An 18,594-nucleotide genomic window follows, 5' to 3' on the forward strand; every position below is an offset into this window, starting at 1 on the left:
GTGGCTGGTTGAAAGGTAAAGCAGGCAGGCCCTGGGGAGGCGGGGAGGAGCCAGGCTTGAAGGAGATGAGGGGCCACGAAGGTGGGACTGTGCCTGAGGCAGGGACCCTGGTGTGTTCAGTGACCCGTGAAGGGACCCAGGTGGCTGGAGGGACACAGGGAGCCGGGAGCTGCGGTCAGAGATAGTGGTCGCAGGGGAGCGGATTGAGCAGGGCCTTGCCGGCTTCCGTAAGGACTGTGGCTTTTCTCTGGGCGAGGTGGGGACGCATTGGAGGGGCTTGGAGCGGGGAAGTGACAGGATCTCACATTTTAAAATAGTTCTTTGCTGCTGCGTGGTGGGGACCAGGTAGGAGGCCACTGCCATGATAGAGTGAGGTGGTGGGAAGTGGCCGAATTCTGGATATGCTTTGAAGGTGGGACCAACAGGATTGTCTGAAAATTGGATATGGGGTGTGAGAGGAGGAGGGAATCGAGGATGATTACAGGGTTTCCAGCTGGGCAACTGGAGGAATGATTTGCCATCCCCTGGGATACGGAAGACCTAGGGCATAGAAGATTTGGGGAAGAACAAGAGTCCATTTTGGACGTGCTAAGCTCAAGATGTATGGGAGATCCAAATCCATGTATCAGGTGGGCTCCTGAGTACGAGGCTGGAGTGCAGGGGAGAAGTCTGGGCTGAAGCTCACGTCTGGGCGCCGCCCACATCTAGAGGCCATTTAAAGCCATGAAAGGCAGGGAGGAAAGAGGATGGGACCCATGCTGGATCCAGGAGCCTCCGACACAGAAAGGCTGGGAAGAAGAGCCAGTGGAGGAGACAGAAGACAGGGACACCGAGGTCAGAAGCAATGGAAGCATGGAAGCCAAGGGAAGGAGGTGAGGTGAGGAGCAGCATGAGGTCATAGGGCCCTCCTGCAGCCAGCAGCCCCCTCCTCTGTGCCCTGGTCCTAGGCCTTCAGGGACCCGAATGGGCAGCCTCATTTGAGGCCACCCTTCGCAGTTTCTGTCCTCTGACCCTGGTCCCAGCACTGGATCCATGCAGCCTGTTGTTTGCTCTTATCACTAGTTTCCTGTTTAAATCAATTATCTTCTTCTTCTCCTCCTCCTCCTCCTCCTTTCTTCTTCTCCTTCTCCTTCTCCTCCTTCTCCTTCTCTTTCTCCTTCTCCTTCTTCTTCCTTCTTCCTTCTTCCTTCTTCTTCTTCTTCTTCTTCCTCGCTCTCTCTCTCTCTCTCTCTCAGGCAGGTCTTGAACGCCTGACCTCAGGCGATCTGCCCGCCTTGGCCTCTCAAAGTGCTGGGATTACAAGCATGAGCCACCGCGCCCGCCAAATCATTATATTTTCTAAGCAAGCTAATTTAAGAAAACTACTACTCAATAACAGCATAGGTGGTCCCAAATAGTGTACGAATCATCAGGGTGGTGCCAAAGTAACTGACTTGGGAACAGTGTCCTTCCACCTGCCTTTCCACTTTTTCCTCTGATCCGGCTCCACACTGCCGCTGGAGTGACCTTTATAAAACACAGATTTCTTGTCACTCAGTTATACTCACCATAAAGTCCACACTCCTGAGCTCAGCCTCCCCTTGGCGGTCCAACACTTCCCTTACTGCTCACTCCCAAGCACTGTCCCCCCATTCCCTGCTCCTCTCCTCCATGCTTAGCCCACTCCACTCAACTTTCAGACTGGCTCATTTCCTCCAGGTGGCCTTCCCAACTCTCTAGGCTGGGCAAAGTGTCCTGTGGGATCCACAGCGCCTTCTGCATTACCCATCACCATGTTTGTCTTTCCTGTTTGTGTCTGTCTCCACCAAGTGTGAGCTTTTCCAGAGAGGGCAGGGATTGCACCACCTTCATTTTATGTTCCTGATGCCTGGTATATACATAGAAAATAACCAGCAAACGTCTACTGAATGGATCCAGTCCTCTGCAGGCATGCATTCTGCCCTCAGTCTCCTCCCTTCTGTAGTGTAGCTGGGGCTCTTTTAAATGACCCTCCCGTTGCAGAAGATGAAAGCCCTTGAGCCTAATACATGGTAGGCACAAAATAAATAGGGGATGAATGAAGAAATTTCAAATCATAAAGCCAAAAACAAGAACAGGAAAGGCCTGAGGTTATTAAACCATAGCTGTAGTAATTAAAAACATTGGGTCTATTTTGTCAATTTGAATATGGGATTGTTTAGTTTGTCTCTAATAGCTCTCTAAAACAGAAATGCAAGTCTCTATCTATGACCTGTTGCCATTAACCCTGTTTATTTCATTTTATTTTATCTGAGACAGGGTCTTGCTCTGTTGCCTAGGCTGGAATACAGTGGCACCATCACAGCTCGCTGCAGCCTTGAATTCCCAGGCTCAAGTGATTCTCCCACCTCAGCCTCCTGAGTAGCTGGGGCTACACGTGCACACCACACCCGGCTAGTGTGTGTGTGTGTGTTTGTGTGTGTTTTGTAGAGACAGGGTCTCACCATATTGCCCTGGCTGGTCTCGAACTCCTGGGCTCAAACGATCCTCCCACCTCAGCCTCCCAAAGTGCTGGGATTATAGGTGTGAGCCATCACGCCTGGCCTATCCTCTTCATTTTTAATTTCTTTACTATTTGTTTAAATTATAAAAGCAATATGTGCATATAGTTTTTTAAGGAAAAAAAAAAAAAGGCCGGGTGTGGTGGCTCATGCCTGTAATCCCAGAGCTTTGGGAGGCTGATGCAGGTGGATCACCTGAGATCAGGGGTTTGAGACCAGCCTGGCCAACATGGTGAAACCCTATCTCTAACAAAAATACAAAACTTAGCTGGGCATGGTGGTGGGGACCTGTATTCCCAGCTACTCGAGAGGCTGAGGCAGGAGAATCACTTGAACCCAGGAGGCAGAGGTTGCAGTGAGCCAAGATCGTGCCATTGCACTCCAGCCTAGGCGACAGAATAAGACCCCATCTCAAAAAGAAAAAAAGATAGAAAGGGATTAGGAAAGGGACAAAGAAAGGGAGAAAGGAAGAAATTGAAGCCCTGCAGAAAGATACAGAATACAGTCCCTGGCCTCCCCCATCCCTAGCTCCTCGTCCTCGAGATAACCACTATGAACAATTTGTGTTTATCTTTCCAGATATCTTCTGTCTGCACAAGCACTCACATGCTTTATTTTCTTAGACAAATGGGATTCGGACTGCACAATCTTCCACAGCTTGCTTGTTTTTCCTTTCTATGGTTTAACATTTTCCACATCAGCACATAGAAATCCAGTACACTTTTAAAAAATGGCTGTCTAGTGTTTCTTTGAATGGCCATATAATAACTAGAATGTATTGGTGAACAATTAGGATTTTTTCCCCTAGCTTTTGTTAATTACAAACATTCACAATAACACATTCCTCTAACTACATTTTTGCACACTTGATCAGGTATTGCCATAGGATAAATTCCTAGAATCGGAGTTACTGAGAAAAGGGAATGCACGGCTGCCATTTGGTTTTTTTTTTTGTTTGTTTTTTGAGATGGAGTTTGTCTCTTGTTGCCCAGGCTAGAATGCGGTGGTGCGATCTTGGCTTACTGCAACCTCCACGCCCTGGGTTCAAGTGATTCTCAGGCCTCAGTCTCCAGAATAGCTGGGATTACAGGCACCTGCCACCACACCCAGCTAATTTTTGTATTATTAGTAGAGACGGGGTTTTGCTATGTTAGCCAGGCTGGTCTTGCACTCCTGACCTCAGGTGATCCACCCATCTCAGCCTCCCAAAGTGCTGGGATTACAGGCATGAGCCACTGCCACCGCGCCTGGCCTACAGCTGCCATTTTACTGGTTCTTGCCAGATTGTTTTCCAAAAGGCTGCTCTCATTTAGACTCCTACCACAGAGTATCAGACTGCCTACCATGCCACACCCTAGACAACCATGGGAACCATCGAAGTTTGCTTGGCTAGCCTATTAGTTGAAAAATGGGATCTCATTGTTTTGATTTGCTTTTTTTAAAGTTATGAGTGAGGTTTTTCCATCTTTTTATTTGTTTGGCAATAAACTTTTTAAGCTGCAAGCTAGTGTTTTTTCAAAGAAAGAGGATCTTTGAAGGTACCTTCCCAAGTCATGAGTTTCAGAGTAGAGAACTAATTTGGGACCCCCACTCCCATTGGAGACCATATGGTACAGTACTAACAGGCTCATGGGTGCATTGAATGGTGTCGGGAGGTGGATAGTAGATTTAGAGTTACAAGACCTGGGTTCTAGTTCAGCTTCTTCTATTGACCAGCAGGGTGATCTCAGTAGAGTCACTGTGCCCCTGTCACAGAGTTCTCTGAGCACATCCTGAATCTCAGGCCCCTGGCATTACTTGTGCTTTTCTTCTCTCCCTTGCTACCCAAGTTACATCTTTAGTGACCAACTTCAAATGCCAGCTCTTCTAGGAACCCTTCCCATCCCGGTAGGAGGACTCCCCAAGCACCTCCCCGCTGTCCTTCATGAAGCCACTTATCACAAGTGGCTCTGCCTTTACTTGACTCGGTTCTGCACGATTCGGAGGGAACTGAGGCAGATACAGATTCGCATGCCAGGGCTGCCTCTGATTTTTATCTTTAGTCTACTTCACTGCCAGCCCTTGCTTTTCTTATCTGTAAAACATGGAAAATACATCAAGAGATGTGGAGTTAACTATGAATACAGTACTTAAAGACTCACACAATGCCTGGCAGAGAGACACTGGCAGATAGCGTTCATCTTCTTTAAAGACTAGGCGGCAGGAACCCTGTCCAATTCCTCCACATCCTTGTTGGTTGGACATGTTACCTAATCCATTTGTGGGATTCCCTGATGAAACAGCCCATATTGAGAAGGGACATCTCAGGGGGCTGAAAGATGATGGCAGAGCCTTCATCCTGACATCCAAGCACCTGTCCCCCCAGTTCACCAGAACCCGGGGTCTCATGGTCGTGCCAGTGCGAGATGAAAGTCTTTCTGCTCTGGAGAAACTGGTGTGGGAGGCAGGGAGTGTAAAATCTCCACCCTCACCACCAGCTCTGTGACAAGGAGACTTTCTTACCCTCTGAGCCTCACTTTCCTCAGCTGTGGGATTGGGATAATCATTCCTATCACCAAAGGTTGTGTTTGTTTTGGTTTAAGAAAAGTATCTCAGACAATGCCAGGCACATTTTAGGAACTCAATCAGTATGAAACTTTCCATTTCCCCATTTTCCCTCACTGTAGCATAAGCTGCTTAAGGAACAAAAACTATATCTCATATTTTTAAAACGCCCTCATCATCTGGCATAGACACAAGCACATGGTAGATGATCAACAATCACTGTTGTTATTCAGGATGATGACATGTACCTTCTTCTGGCAGAATTCAGTGTTCAATGTGATCATATACCTGAGCTCATTTGATTCTTAAAACAACCCTTTGAAAGTAGGCAGAGTTCTACCCAACTTGTAGATGGAGAAACAAGGTCCAGAGAGATCAAATAATGCATGTAAGTCTCGTAGTCAATAAGTTTGGGACTAGAACCCAGATATCTTGTTTCCAAACCCCGTATTTTCCTTCTAGTGGTGGCACTGCCAGTGAGTGGGTGTTTCTGCATGAGAGTTTGGGTTCAGCCCACAGCACTCATTATAGAGTACCTGGATGCATGTGGCAGCCATGGCAGGTGCTAGTGACAGTGTCTGGCTTGGAAGATGGCATTTGATCACTCCCTAAGTTGATTCTTGGAGAACACACTGGCTCTGCGGATTAGCTCTCGGTTGTTTGGTATGCACAGGCTCTGTTTTCCTGTGTCTTCTGTGACGCTGTCCTGAGCGTGCTTGCTTATGAAGGTTTGACGCCTGTCCCCACCATACCTGCCTGCCACTGCCAGGATGACTGGAGTCTAAGGTGAGTCTTGTCAAATACTTGGGACTTGACCCAGACCCAGTCGCCAAGAAGCCAGCAGCCAGCTGTCCCCGTTTCAGAATATAGCCAGAAGCAGCTATGTTATGTTGAGTGTCACCCACTTGTTGGCAGCTAGAAGAACCTCCGTCTCTCACATTCTTCTCCTGTGGCTTCACTGTAGATTGATCGTTCCAAGGAAGGCTCAATAGTTGCAACACAGTTACCAAAAAGCCCTGGGCTCAAGGGCCCTGGCCTTAACCTCCAGTGAACCTCTCTTGCCTCTGACTGACACCGAGCAGGGCAGAACCATTAGGCTCAATGCCATTTCAAGCAAACACCCTAGACAGGGGAGCTGAGAGGTCGTGGTGAGGCTTGCTGGCTCACAGGTGCATATTTCACTCTTTGAAGAAAGGGTTATTCGTGATCAAACATCTCTATTATAAAATAGTGTCCATTTAAAATTGTTGGAGCGGCTGGGTGTGGTGGCTCACGTCTGTAATCCCAGTACTTAGGGAAGCCAAGGCGGGTGGATCACTCGAGCTCAGGAGTTCAAGACCATCCAGCCTGAACAACATAGTGAAACCCCATGTCTACCAAAAATACAAAAATTAGCCGGGCGTGGTGGTGCATGCCTGTAATCCCAGCTACTTGGGAGGCTGAGGCAGGAAAATTACTTGAACCTGGGAAGCAGAGGTTGCAGTGAGCCAAGATCACACCATTGCGCTCCAGCCCAGGTGACAAGAGTGAAACTCCATCTTAAAAAAAAAATTGTTGGAGCATCTCACCACATTTTAGTACAAGAGAGATTTATCTTTGCTTTATAGGTAGGGAAAAAGCAAAGAGGGATTAATTCATCCGGCCAAAATTGACATTTTATTAACTGTGTTTTTACAGTAATCCATCCCCAGCTGCCAGCTCCCTTACTTGAAGTCTGAGCCTTTTGCAACCCACATTGATATGTCTTTTCTAAACCATGATACTACAATATCATGTACAGGATTTCAATATCTGTACTTTTGAGTCGATTCTCATAGTATTAACATAGTCACTGATTTTAACATTAATTTTAACTTAAAGGTTTTGTTTTAATCTGCTGTGACCATATCTTGAATCACGATAGCTGTAAATAAGTAGATTTATCTAGTATGTTAAATGAACAAATGTAAAATGTTCAATACAGCACAGGAGCTTTCAAATAAGTGGGCATCACTGTTGGTGATGATTAGAAAAAGGAAGAGCTAGAGGTTGAAAAAAGGTAAAGGAAAAATCAGGAGAATTTTTTTTTTCCCCCGAAATGGAGTCTAGCTCTGTCGCCCAGGCTGGAGGACAGTGGCACAATCTTGGATCACTGCAACTTGCCTCCTGGGTTCAAGCAGTTCTCCTGCCTCAGCCTCCCGAGTAGCTGGGAGTACAGGAGCCTGCTGCCATGCCCATCTAATTTTTTATTTTTAGTAGAGACGGGGTTTCACTGTGTTGGCCAGGCTCTTTGAACTCCTGACCTCAGGTGTTCCGCCGGCCTTGACCTCCCAAAGTTGCTGGGATTACAAGTGTGAACCACTGTGCCAAGGCAAATCAGGAGAATTTTGTGAGAAGCATCAGGTGAGGGACAAGAAGGGAAGCAGGTCTTGGAGTCTTGGGATTGCTCTTCAGGAGTGGCAGAGACATGTGCGTGTTTGGCCTGAAATTATCATGGGCACAACCATGCTTTCCTGGTTTGGAACTGGGGAGCTCCTGGAGCATTATTTACTTAGGTATTGTGGTCCTTTTAATAAAAGTTCCTCAAGGCATCATAAAACCTCAAGTTACTCTGCTCTGGGGCCATTATGGGGATCAGCAGACGGCAGGCACTAACTCTGACATGAAATTAGAGGGCTGTTCATGTAGATGGAGGACCAAAATACAAAAGCCAAATCTTAGTATGCATAGGATTCTTAATAAACCTAAATAAATGTAGTCATTGCATTGAAAATGCAGAGAAGAGCAAACCTGAAGTTTCTGATGAGCTGGTAAGTGGAAATTAATTGTATAAAACTCGTAATTGGCCGGGCGCGGTGGCTCAAGCCTGTAATCCCAGCACTTTGGGAGGCCAAGACAGGCGGATCACGAGGTCAGGAGATCGAGACCATCCTGGCTAACCCGGTGAAACCCCCTCTCTACTAAAAAATACAAAAAAACTAGCCAGGCGAGGTGGCGGGTGCCTGTAGTCCCAGCTACTGGGGAGGCTGAGGCAGGAGAATGGCGTAAACCCGGGAGGCGGAGCTTGCAGTGAGCCAAGATCCGGCCACTGCACTCCAGCCTGGGCGACAGAGCGAGACTCCGTGTGAAAAAAAACAAAACAAAACAAAACAAAAAACTCGTAATTACAAACTAGATGTGTAACATTTCCTAGATATGCTTCTTTGGCATGTGGCCTCTATTATCGTTGTGATGTTTTTCCTGTAAGATCTCAAGTTTCTTAATCTTAAAATCTACCAAGCCATCAGGTTGGGGAGGGAGCGCTAACCTGAGTGCCTGCCTGCCCTGGCGGTACTGGCGTCTGTATGCACAGCAAGCTCATGGGCCAGCACGAGGAGGCCCCATCTACAGACCTGGGCACGTGACACAGATGGTTCATGCCCTTACGGAGGTCTGAGCTCTGTGCTTGGAAACCATGAACTCTGCTTGGGGAGCTGAGGTGGGGAAGGTTGAATGGAGATGGCATTGAGCAAGGGTCCTAAAGGAAGAAGAGAGAGAAGGACATTTCTGAGAGAGCAGACAGCACAGGCAAAGGCCTCGGGGTGGGAGGGACCCTGGCTTGCCTGAGATCAAGGGCGCAAGGCACGGCAGGGGACGGGAAAAGTGTTGGGGCCACGCTCTGATGGCTTAACCACAACACACTGTCTGGCTTCTAGGCAACAGCAGCCGTGGGAGGATGCTGCATCTTGAGGGGTTTTAGACCCGATTTGGGAAGACTGGCAGAGGGGCAATGTGTGTTGGAGGGCAGTGAGCTGTGCAGCCCCAGGGAGAACACGCGGAGCATCAGAGCTAGGCAGTGACTGCCGAAGGAGGGTGGAGTCCACAGGTGCTTGCTGGTAGAAAGTCAGCGAAGTGAGGATGAGATTTGGAGGTGACAGGGAGGGAGGGGCTGGAGATTTATGACTTGGTGCAATTAGGTGGATGGGGCTGTCACTGAGAGTCAGGGAAGGCAGAGGAAGAACAGGTTTGGGGTGGAGGTATGGAGGAGGGGTGGTGAGGATATATGCTAGTTGTAAATGCTCTAGTTTTCTTCTGAGCAGCTTTTGGGCTCCTTAGATTCCAAACTGACATCACCGAGGTTGAGTCTTGGTGAGGCAGCGCGGTAGGCTGGTCAAGCCCACAGACTTCAGTCAACAGCCTGGAATCAGAGCCCGGCTCCATGCTTACCAACACAGCCCTGGGCATGTCATTGAACCTCTCTGTGTCTCCACGTCCTCCTTTGTACAATATTACAGGACCGTAGGGCTGCTGAAAGTATGGATAAAAGTGCCCATACATGTGAAGTGCCTGGCCCACTCTAAGCACTATATAAATATTTGATATGGCCACAGGAACGCCAGGGGCGAAACTTAGGCCCATTTCCTCCTTCTGTCTTAAAATAACTTCAGTTTGACTCAAAACCAACATTTGTAGGCAGACAACTGAGCCCATTCACGGAATGGTGAAATCACTGAATAATGAAAACAGCACAGCAGTAGCTAATCAGAAAGTGGGAAGCTTTTTGTAATTTTCCCCTTTCTCATCACTACTTTCATCAAGGCATTTACTCAACATCTGTTGGATTTAGGGTTCTGTAGAAGCCATGTCTCATGAAAGCCTGTCTAGTTAGTAAACCAGGACACACATAAGCAGGCTATGATAATGTAAAAAATAGGCTGTGCTGTAGGTACGGAGGAATTGAAGAAAGTGAGTGGAGACAGAATGATCCGAGGGGTGCAGGAGCCTGGGTCCCTACCCTTCCTGGGCAGCAGCGGGAGATAGGAGGGTGTGATAGAGCTGGGTTCTTACAGGCCATCCCACAGCTCTGACCCTTGGGCTGTGGTGAGGAGGGGCAGGTGAAACCAACATTCCTGACTTTACTACCTGATTCCCATTCCACATGAGCGCCGTGGGCTGCACTTAAGAGACCATGGGGCAATTGCAACAAAACAAAACAACAACAAAAAACAAAACCAGTTTTGGAGTGGAGCAGCTGACCCTGCAAACTGCTGTGGCAGGATGGACGTGGAGGGGAGAGGCACAGAGCCCACCTCCCTACCCCCGGGGGCTCTGCGGCCTGAGCAGGGTGACTGCTTGGGACCGGAGGAATCTTTCCAGGGAGATTTTTATTCTGGTGTCAATTGCTAAGGAGAGAAAGGTAAAAATAAGTAATCATGTTTTACAACATTTTCTTATCCTCGAACATGGCAAAGAACATATTTTTTTTTCCTACTTTAAACCTTGGGGGGAGTTTTAAAATTCAGAGACCACCTTCTTCATTGTAGGTAATGTTTAACTTACTTAATTTAAATTAATGTGGACAACAATGGTGACAAAAGGCAACTGCGTTGAAGCGTTATTCTAACTAAAAATTCCTTTGGGAGTGTCTGCAAGTCACCCAGTTCAACGCAAATATCCATAAAACATGTACTAATTGTCCCAGAAGGGAATGATTGTTTCAGAAGGGCAGAAGGCCAAGTGAGCTGAAATACCAGGTTCTTAATTTATAAAGTCAATAAAAGCACTCTTTTGTAAGCTCTTCTGAAGTCATAGCATATTATCAAGTAAGTCTGGCACTAAAGCCCTTTATGCTTAAATACTTCACAAGGGCACAAAACAAGGGAACATACACTTAGAGCTTCTTGAATTCGTTTTGTGAGAGACTTAATACTGTGTGAATTTACTCAGCTTTCAGGAACAAAAGGCATTTTAAATTTTTTAAAAAGTCACCAGCTATATACTCAAGATAAAAACACACATTCTTAACTATCTGCAGTTTTATAATAATACACAGAACTTTTACGGCAGCCATACTTTGGAAACTCTATTCAAGGTCTTGCTGAAGATTTGGGAAATCATGCTCCTTTCTTATTTAAACAATTTGTCTTTTCGTGTGAATAGAGGGATGAATTAATACTCCTTTTTTTTTTCTAGGTGGCTTTGCGCCAATAGACGGCAAAATAAAAGATAACAAAGAACTAGCCACTGCGGGTGAACTCCCGGCCTCCTGCTGCGAGGTGCCTGAGGACCCTGGGCTCTCCCTCCTCAGTTTGGGCTTCAGAAGGTGGCTCCACTTCTGGGTGACAGTGACAGGCAGACCTGCTGAGAGCCCAGAGAGAAATGCCACCCAGCAGGGAGATAAGGTCATCAACCTGCCACCATTGGTATATTCCCCTAATAATGTCCACTGGTTCCAGGTGAGAGGCACCCACTCCTTTTCCTCTTAAGTCTAACACAGGAGTCTCCAGCTGCCTGAAGAAACCCATTTTTGGGAAGAGGATTAAAAACAAACAAACACACAAACAACAACACTGTGCTCCAAATGTATATAACCCCGTAGATTAATGAAATATTTGGGCCAACGTTCTGTATTCTCATAGGCAAAGACTCGCATAGTATTAAAATACTCACTGATTTTAACATTATTTTTAACTTAAAGGTTTTGTTTTAATCTGCTGTGACCAAATCTTGGACCACTATAGCTATAAATACATAGATTTATCTAGGTATGTTAAATGAACAAATGTAAAATGTTCGATACAGCACAAGCACTTAATAAGTGGGTTTCAGAGCCGTGTTTTTCCAACATGTTCTGAGGATCCAAGCTTGATACTTAAGACAATTAAAAACAAGAAATTTAACTTAGTTTCAGCACATGTATGGTGTATATATATATTTGTATGGCTGTAAGCTTAGGCTGGTCATAGACCTAAGACAATTGAAGCACTCTTTTCCACAGCTTTGGGCTGCATTTTGTTTCACTCACTATAAGCATTTGGTTTTGAACTACAGATATTACAGTAGTTACTAAATCTGAGACCATGTGCAATCTCACTTGGTTTTATTTCCCTTTAGGGTAGTTGCCTAAATCATAAAATTATGCTTCACTGTAGGGGTAAGAAATCTAATTTATTTATTTATTTATGAGATAGAGTCTCATTCTGTTGCCCAGGATAGAGTGCAGTGGCGTGATCTTGGCTCACTGCAACCTCTGCCTCCCGGGTTCAAGCGATTCTCCTGCCTTAGCCTCCCAAGTAGCTGGAATTACAGGCACCTGCCACAACACCCAGCTAATTTTTGTATTTTTAGTAGAGATGGGGTTTCACCATGTTGGCCAGGCTGATCTTGAACTCCTGACCTCAAGTGATGCACCCACCTTGGCCTCTCAAAGTGCTGGGATTACAGGCGTGAGCCACCCTGTGCCCACACCTGGCCAAGGAATAATCTTTTTTTTTTTTTAAAACATAAAATTTGTTCATGAAACAGATTCCACCCAAATCAACACACAAATCACTCTAGTGGCAAAGTAGTTTATTTATTATGTCCCCTGAAAGGAGATTAAGACTCGACTCCTCTCCCAGCCGGGGGAGCCTGGGAACTGAGTGCCTCCCTCCGAGAGCCTCCCAGCACCATGTCCATTTCTCTTCCTCTTGGCATCCATTGTGGCACCCAGCCCACCTCTGCCTCATTTCATGATTGTGTGCTTTTGTAGTTTAGAAACAGCTGAGGCAAGCATTTACGTAGAGGCCTCAAGCAGACAACCTACAGGGTGCTCCGTGCCAGTGCAGGTGCCTGGGCAGAGAAGCTGCAGCGCAGCTGCAGAGGCGGCCCTGGGGGTGGCGGGGACCTCTGCTCCCAGGAGGATGTGGAAGGCCACTGTGGGGCAGCCCTGCAGGGGATGGAGGACTTTTGGGACCATGGGAACTGAGAGAGCCGTTAGGAGGGGATCAAGGGCTGCAAGTTCCACAGTGGGGCCCTGTTGTCCCAGCCAGAAGCAGCACCAGTGACTGTCCCACCTTGGAGCCTGGAGCGAACGAAGGACTTGTTAAAACAGATTGTTGGACCCACACTGCGTTTCCCGATTGGGAGTCAGAAGTAGGCCTGAGAATGTGCATTTCTAACGAGTGCCCAGGTAATGCTGATGTCGCTGGTCCAGGGACCACACTTTGAGAACCAATGTGATAAATAATCAAGAAATGTCTTTTGAATCAAATGTACTAAAATATTCACAAACCTTTCTCCACCCGAAGGATGCAAATGAAAGGGAGACATAGAGACTGTTAAAGCTATAGGCCAGTCTGCAGGTGGTGATTTTTTTAAAAAAATGTGGTTTGGAATCTGGAGTCCGAGGCCTGGACCCAAATCTTGCCACAGCTTTGTGCTGGCTGAGCACCCTGGGAAGGATGGCTACTTCACAGCGCAACCCCTAGCTCCATGCCTATTATCCAAGGATGACTGACTGCATGGCCCTCAGAGCAGCGGAGACTGAATTTCGTATGGCAGGACCTCATCTGAATATATAGTAGGTGCTCGATACGTGCTATTACCCTCTTCCCTTTTTGGCAGTAGACAGATAAGCTTTTTCTATGACTGATACTATGTTAGATGTGAAAACACTGATGCCTAGAGTGCAACATTTCATCACTAGCCTTCAATGGTAATTCATAAAATTTGAAATGCATGGAAAGCCAGATTTTTCACTGACTTCTCCTCTCTTATTAATCTTCTCCTCTCTTATTAATCTTATTTCATATTCATGGGTGGCCCAAAAGTTTTCATAGCTTTGAACTCTCTGTCCCAATATTTTTAAGTACATGGAACTTGTTATCAACTTCGATTTTTTATTCAAATGAAGTGCCGTAACACTTCAAATCATGTCAATTCCATGACACTCATCTTCAGAAAAGATCTTTCAGTTCTAATCTTAGAAAGCAAGTTTTTAAATTACAAAAGATATGCTTCTTATATTCTCCTCCAAATCCTGCTCCTGAGCAGGGCTATTGTTGTTTCAATAGTTTGTTCCTTTTTCACAGCTGAGTGTTTCACTGTATGGATGTATCAACCATGTGTTTATCCATTCACCCGGTGAGGGCTGTTTGGGTTGTTTTCCTTTTTTTTGCTATTCCAAATAAAGCTGCTATGAATATTTGTATACAAGTCTTTGTGTGGAAGCATGCTTTTATTTTTCTTGGGTAGATACCCAGTAGTGGAATGGCTGCATCACATGCTAGGTCTAATTTTCACTTTTAAGAAACTACCAAACCAGGCTAGGCACAGTGGCTCACATCTGTAATTCCAGCACTTTGGGAGACAGAGGCGGGAGGATCGCTTGAGGTCAGGAGTTCAAGACCAGCCTGAGCAGCATAGCGAGACCCCATCAGCTTTACAAAAAAATAAACAATTAGCCAGGCATGGTGGCATGGGCCTGCAGTCCCAGCTACTCTGGAGGCTGAGGTAGGAGGATTACTTGAGCCCAGGAGGTGGAGGCTGCAGCAAGCCATAAATGCACCATTGCTCTCCAGACTGAGCGAAAAAGACCTCAAAAAAAAAAAAAATTAATACAACTCTTAATACACAACTATAAAATGCAGAGAGTCACCAAGAAAATAAAATCACTATAGTTATCGTACCAACCAGAAATTACCACTATTGCTATACCACTCCAGAAAGTTTTTTTCATGTATATATAAAGGGAAAGAGTTTTATTATTTTTTGTAAAAACTTGAACTATTTATTAATTCTTTAAATCAAAATTCTTTTTTTTTTTTTTTTTTTTTTTGAGACGGAGTCTTGCTGTGTCACCCAGGCTGGAGTGCAATGGCCAGATCTCGGCTCACTGCAAGCTCCGCCTCCCGGGTTCACGCCATTCTCCTGCCTCAGCCTCCCGAGTAGCTGGGACTACAGGCACCCGCCACCTCGCCCGGCTAGTTTTTTTTTGTATTTTTTATTAGAGACGGGGTTTCACCGTGTTAGCCAGGATGGTCTCGATCTCCTGACCTCGTGATCCGCCCGTCTCGGCCTCCCAAAGTGCTGGGATTACAGGCTTGAGCCACCGCGCCCGGCCTTAAATCAAAATTCTACATGTGCATTTCTAATAAGTGCCCAGGTAATGCTGATGTCGCTGGTCCAGGGACCACACTTTGAGAATCAATGTGATAATCAAGAAATGTCTATTGAATCAAATTTACTAAAATATTCACAAACCTTTCTCCACCCGAAGGATGTGAATGAAGGGGAGACAGAGACTGTTAAAGCTACAGGCAGTCTGCAGGTGATTTTTTTTTTTTTTTTTAAAATGTGGTTTGGAATCTGGAGCCTGAGACCTGGACCCAAATCTCACCACAGCTTTGTGCTGGCTGAGCACCCTGTATATAATTTAAATCACTGTATAAGTCTCACTATAAAAAGTTGCAAAAATTAGGCTGGGTGTGGTGGTTCACGCCTGTAATTCCAGCACTTTGGGAGGCTAAGGCGGGTGGATCACGAGGTCAGAAGATGGAGACCATCCTGGCTAACGCAGTGAAACCCCGTCTCTACTAAAAATTCAAAAATTAGCCAGGGGTGGTGGCAGGTGCCTGTAGTCCCAGCTACTTGGGAGGCTGAGGCAGGAGAATGGCGTGAAGCCAGGAGACGGAACTTGCAGTGAGCTGAGATCGCGCCACTGCACTGTACGCTGGGCGACAGGGCGAGACTCCATTTAAAAAAAAAAAAAAAGTTGCAAAAATTAAAAAATATTAAAAGTTGTAGTCAGCCAGGCGTGGTGGCTCACACCTGTAATCCCAGCACTTTGGGAGGCTGAGGCAGGAGGATCACTTGAGCCGAGAAGTTCAAGACTAGCCTAGGCAACATAGTGAGACCTCTGTCTCTACGAAAAACAAAAAATTTAGCTGGATGTGGTGGCACATGCCTGTGGTCTCAGCTACTCAGGCTCAGGAGGAGCATTTGAGCCGGGGAGTCAAAGCTGCAGTGAGCCAAGGTCACACCACTGCACTCCAGCCTGGGTGACACAGCAAGACCCTGTCTCAAAAAAAAAAAAAGAAAAAGAAAAAAGAAAACCTTACAATAAGTGAAACAGGTAGAGAGTAACAAAATATATTCAATTCAAAATGAACTCTCTAACCACTGCCCACATCCCCACTACAGTGTACTCATCAGATAGTCAGTGATACTTTTATGATATAGGTTGGATCACATCATTCTTTTGTTTAAAAATTTCGAATGGTTTCCTGTAACATTTGAGATAAAAGCCAACCACGGTAAGGTCATCCTTCCCATGACCTCAGAGCAACCTCTACCATCCCATCTGCCCATCTGCTCTCCTCCCCTTCAACCACACTGCTGCAGCCACTCTGGACGGCCTGCCAGTCCTTGACTGCACCCAGCATGCCCCTGCTCACAGCCTCTGCACATCTTTCCTCTGCCTGTGCTGATCTCCCCCTGGATGGGCTGCATGGCTGCTCACGCTACTGTGTTCCATGCAAGTTGGTCTCTGCTCTAATGCCACTGCCCCAGAGGATCCTCCTTCAGCCGCCCTTTATAAAATGGCCTACCTTATCATCTATCTGTTTTCTTGCTTTTTCTTCATTGTACTGAGTTCCCCAAAACATTATATATATTTTTTACTATCAGCCTCCACCCAGTTGGAACCTACGATCTTTAAAGGTGGGGGTCTCGTTCAGTGCTGTATTCCCAGTGCTTAGAACGTGTCTGGAACACAGGAGTTGCTATCTGTTGCATGCATAAATGAACTCAGAACAAGAATGCCTGATTTTCCAATGTCCTTACCAGGTTTTATACATCTTTATAATCTTTGCCAATCCAATATGTGGGAAACAGTATTCGCTTCAATTTGTATTTCTTGAGTATGAGTGAGGTAGAGTATCCTACCATGTTTTTTGGCTTGACCTTCAGAAAACTAATTTTTCATATCCCTTATTCAGTTTGCTTTTTTCCTTTTGCTTTGCAAGAGCTATTGACACATTAAAGAAATTATTCCTTTGTCCATCATATGCTGCAAAAATTGACTATGCCATTCCAAGAGCAAAACATTCATATTTGTTTTCTACTAATACTTTTATATTTTTAAATATGAAATATTACGTTTAGATCTTTGATCCATCTGGGATTTACTCTGGGGTGTAAAGAATAAGGAAGAGATCTACTTTAAAAAATAAATTTAGCTTTAAAATACAACGAGTATACATTTCTGGATACAACTATACAATTTACTGGCCGGGCACGGTGGCTCACACCTATAATCCCAGCACTTTGGGAGGCCGAGGTGGATGGATCACGAGGTCAGGAAATCAAGACCATCCTGGCTAACATGGTGAAACCCCATCTCTACTAAAAACAAACAAAAAAATTAGCGTGGTGGCGGGCACCTGTAGTCCCAGCTACTTGGGAGGCTAAGGCAGGAGAATGGCATGAACCTGGGAAATGGAGCTTGCAGTAAGCCAAGATCGTGTCACTGTACTCCAGCCTGGGCGACAGAGCAAGACTCTGTCTCAAAAAAAAAAAAAATAAATAAATAAATACAATCATATAATTTACTGTTGTTTTAACTTTCTCTTAGAATATTCATACTCTGAAAAATAAAATCAAAGCTCACCTGCTTTATAATATACAATTTTCTAAGCACACTTGACATATATGTAAATATGTGTCAGAGCATATACATATATATGCAGCATTTTCTACAATTCTCTGGAATGTTATATTAAAATCTGATGTTATATCAATACTAAAATATTTTTCCAGAAAGTTTCTATTTCATTTTCTCAATGTCGTCTCGCTTTCTTGGATCTTGATTTCTTTTTTGTTACACTATATTTTTTCTCGAAAAGTTTCTTCTCAACTAAGCTCACTTCTTCATGGAGAAGGGAAGTCTTTATTCTGAGCAGGAAGGAGAAGAGATTTAGTATAAACTGATAACTCAGAGAATAATTTGATTCTTCATAGGTTGTCACGTGTGTACAATAGCTAGAAGGGAAAAAGAAAAAATAATTTCTCTTTAGATGGTAACCAAGAAAGGCACACACTAACCCCTGAACATCTCCCCAAATAACAAATATATATGGTTAGGCTTAAAACAGGACCCTGAGCTGGAAAGAAACCTAGAAGAATTTGGTAACTCCTTAACTGCACAAAGGAAAACATGTTCACACTGTCCACGGCCACCACACAAGGGCCACAGGTGGTGCTAGGAGCTGGTCCTTCAACTCTCTGCTCGAAGTTTCTTCACTCCAGATGGGGCACCACTCCACCTTCTTACCATGGTCAAGGCAAACAAAAGCATACAAGGAGATATTCTGAACATATTTCTTTCTTTCTTTTTTTTTTTTTTTTGAGACAGAGTTTCGCTCTGTTGCCCAGGCTGGAGTGCAGTGGCCCGATCTCAGCTCACTGCAAGCTCCGCCTCCCGGGTTTACGCCATTCTCCTGCCTCAGCCTCCCGAGCAGCTGGGACTACAGGCGCCCGCCACCTCGCCCGGCTAGTTTTTTGTATTTTTTAGTAGAGATGGGGTTTCACTGTGTTAGCCAGGATGGTCTTGATCTCCTGACCTCGTGATCCGCCCGTCTCGGCCTCCCAAAGTGCTGGGATTACAGGCTTGAGCCACCGCGCCCGGCTCTGAACATATTTCTAAAACAAACTAAAGAAAACAAATAATCCCCGACTTCCACCCAACATAAGACACTAGACTTTATAATGTAGCTTGCAATACTATATGTACTGTAGGAGAAGAGTTTACCAA

At 45.5% G+C, this 18,594-nt stretch overlaps 1 protein-coding gene and 1 long non-coding RNA gene across 7 annotated transcripts in view; one reads left to right on the top strand and one right to left on the bottom strand.

Annotated features, from left to right (window-relative positions):
• Positions 1–23: 23 nt before the first annotated feature.
• On the top strand, positions 24–13,584 carry LOC144333917 (uncharacterized). Its single transcript, XR_013403065.1, has 2 exons — positions 24–872; positions 10,995–13,584. It is a non-coding gene; the product is annotated as an uncharacterized LOC144333917 (long non-coding RNA).
• A 3,793-nt stretch (positions 13,585–17,377) lies between these two features.
• TAF1B (TATA-box binding protein associated factor, RNA polymerase I subunit B) overlaps positions 17,378–18,594 on the bottom strand; it is an 82,961-nt gene continuing 81,744 nt past the window's right edge. For all 6 annotated transcript variants that reach the window (XM_002799137.4, XM_015111686.3, XM_077960154.1 and 3 more), the window contains one exon: positions 17,378–17,822. In XM_002799137.4, coding sequence (XP_002799183.2) covers positions 17,621–17,822 — 202 coding nt within the window. In that variant the 3' untranslated portion in view covers positions 17,378–17,620. The remainder of the gene's footprint in view (positions 17,823–18,594) is intronic.

The sequence above is a fragment of the Macaca mulatta genome, chromosome 13 (genome assembly GCF_049350105.2).
Source record: "Macaca mulatta isolate MMU2019108-1 chromosome 13, T2T-MMU8v2.0, whole genome shotgun sequence".
Taxonomy (NCBI): domain Eukaryota; kingdom Metazoa; phylum Chordata; class Mammalia; order Primates; family Cercopithecidae; genus Macaca; species Macaca mulatta.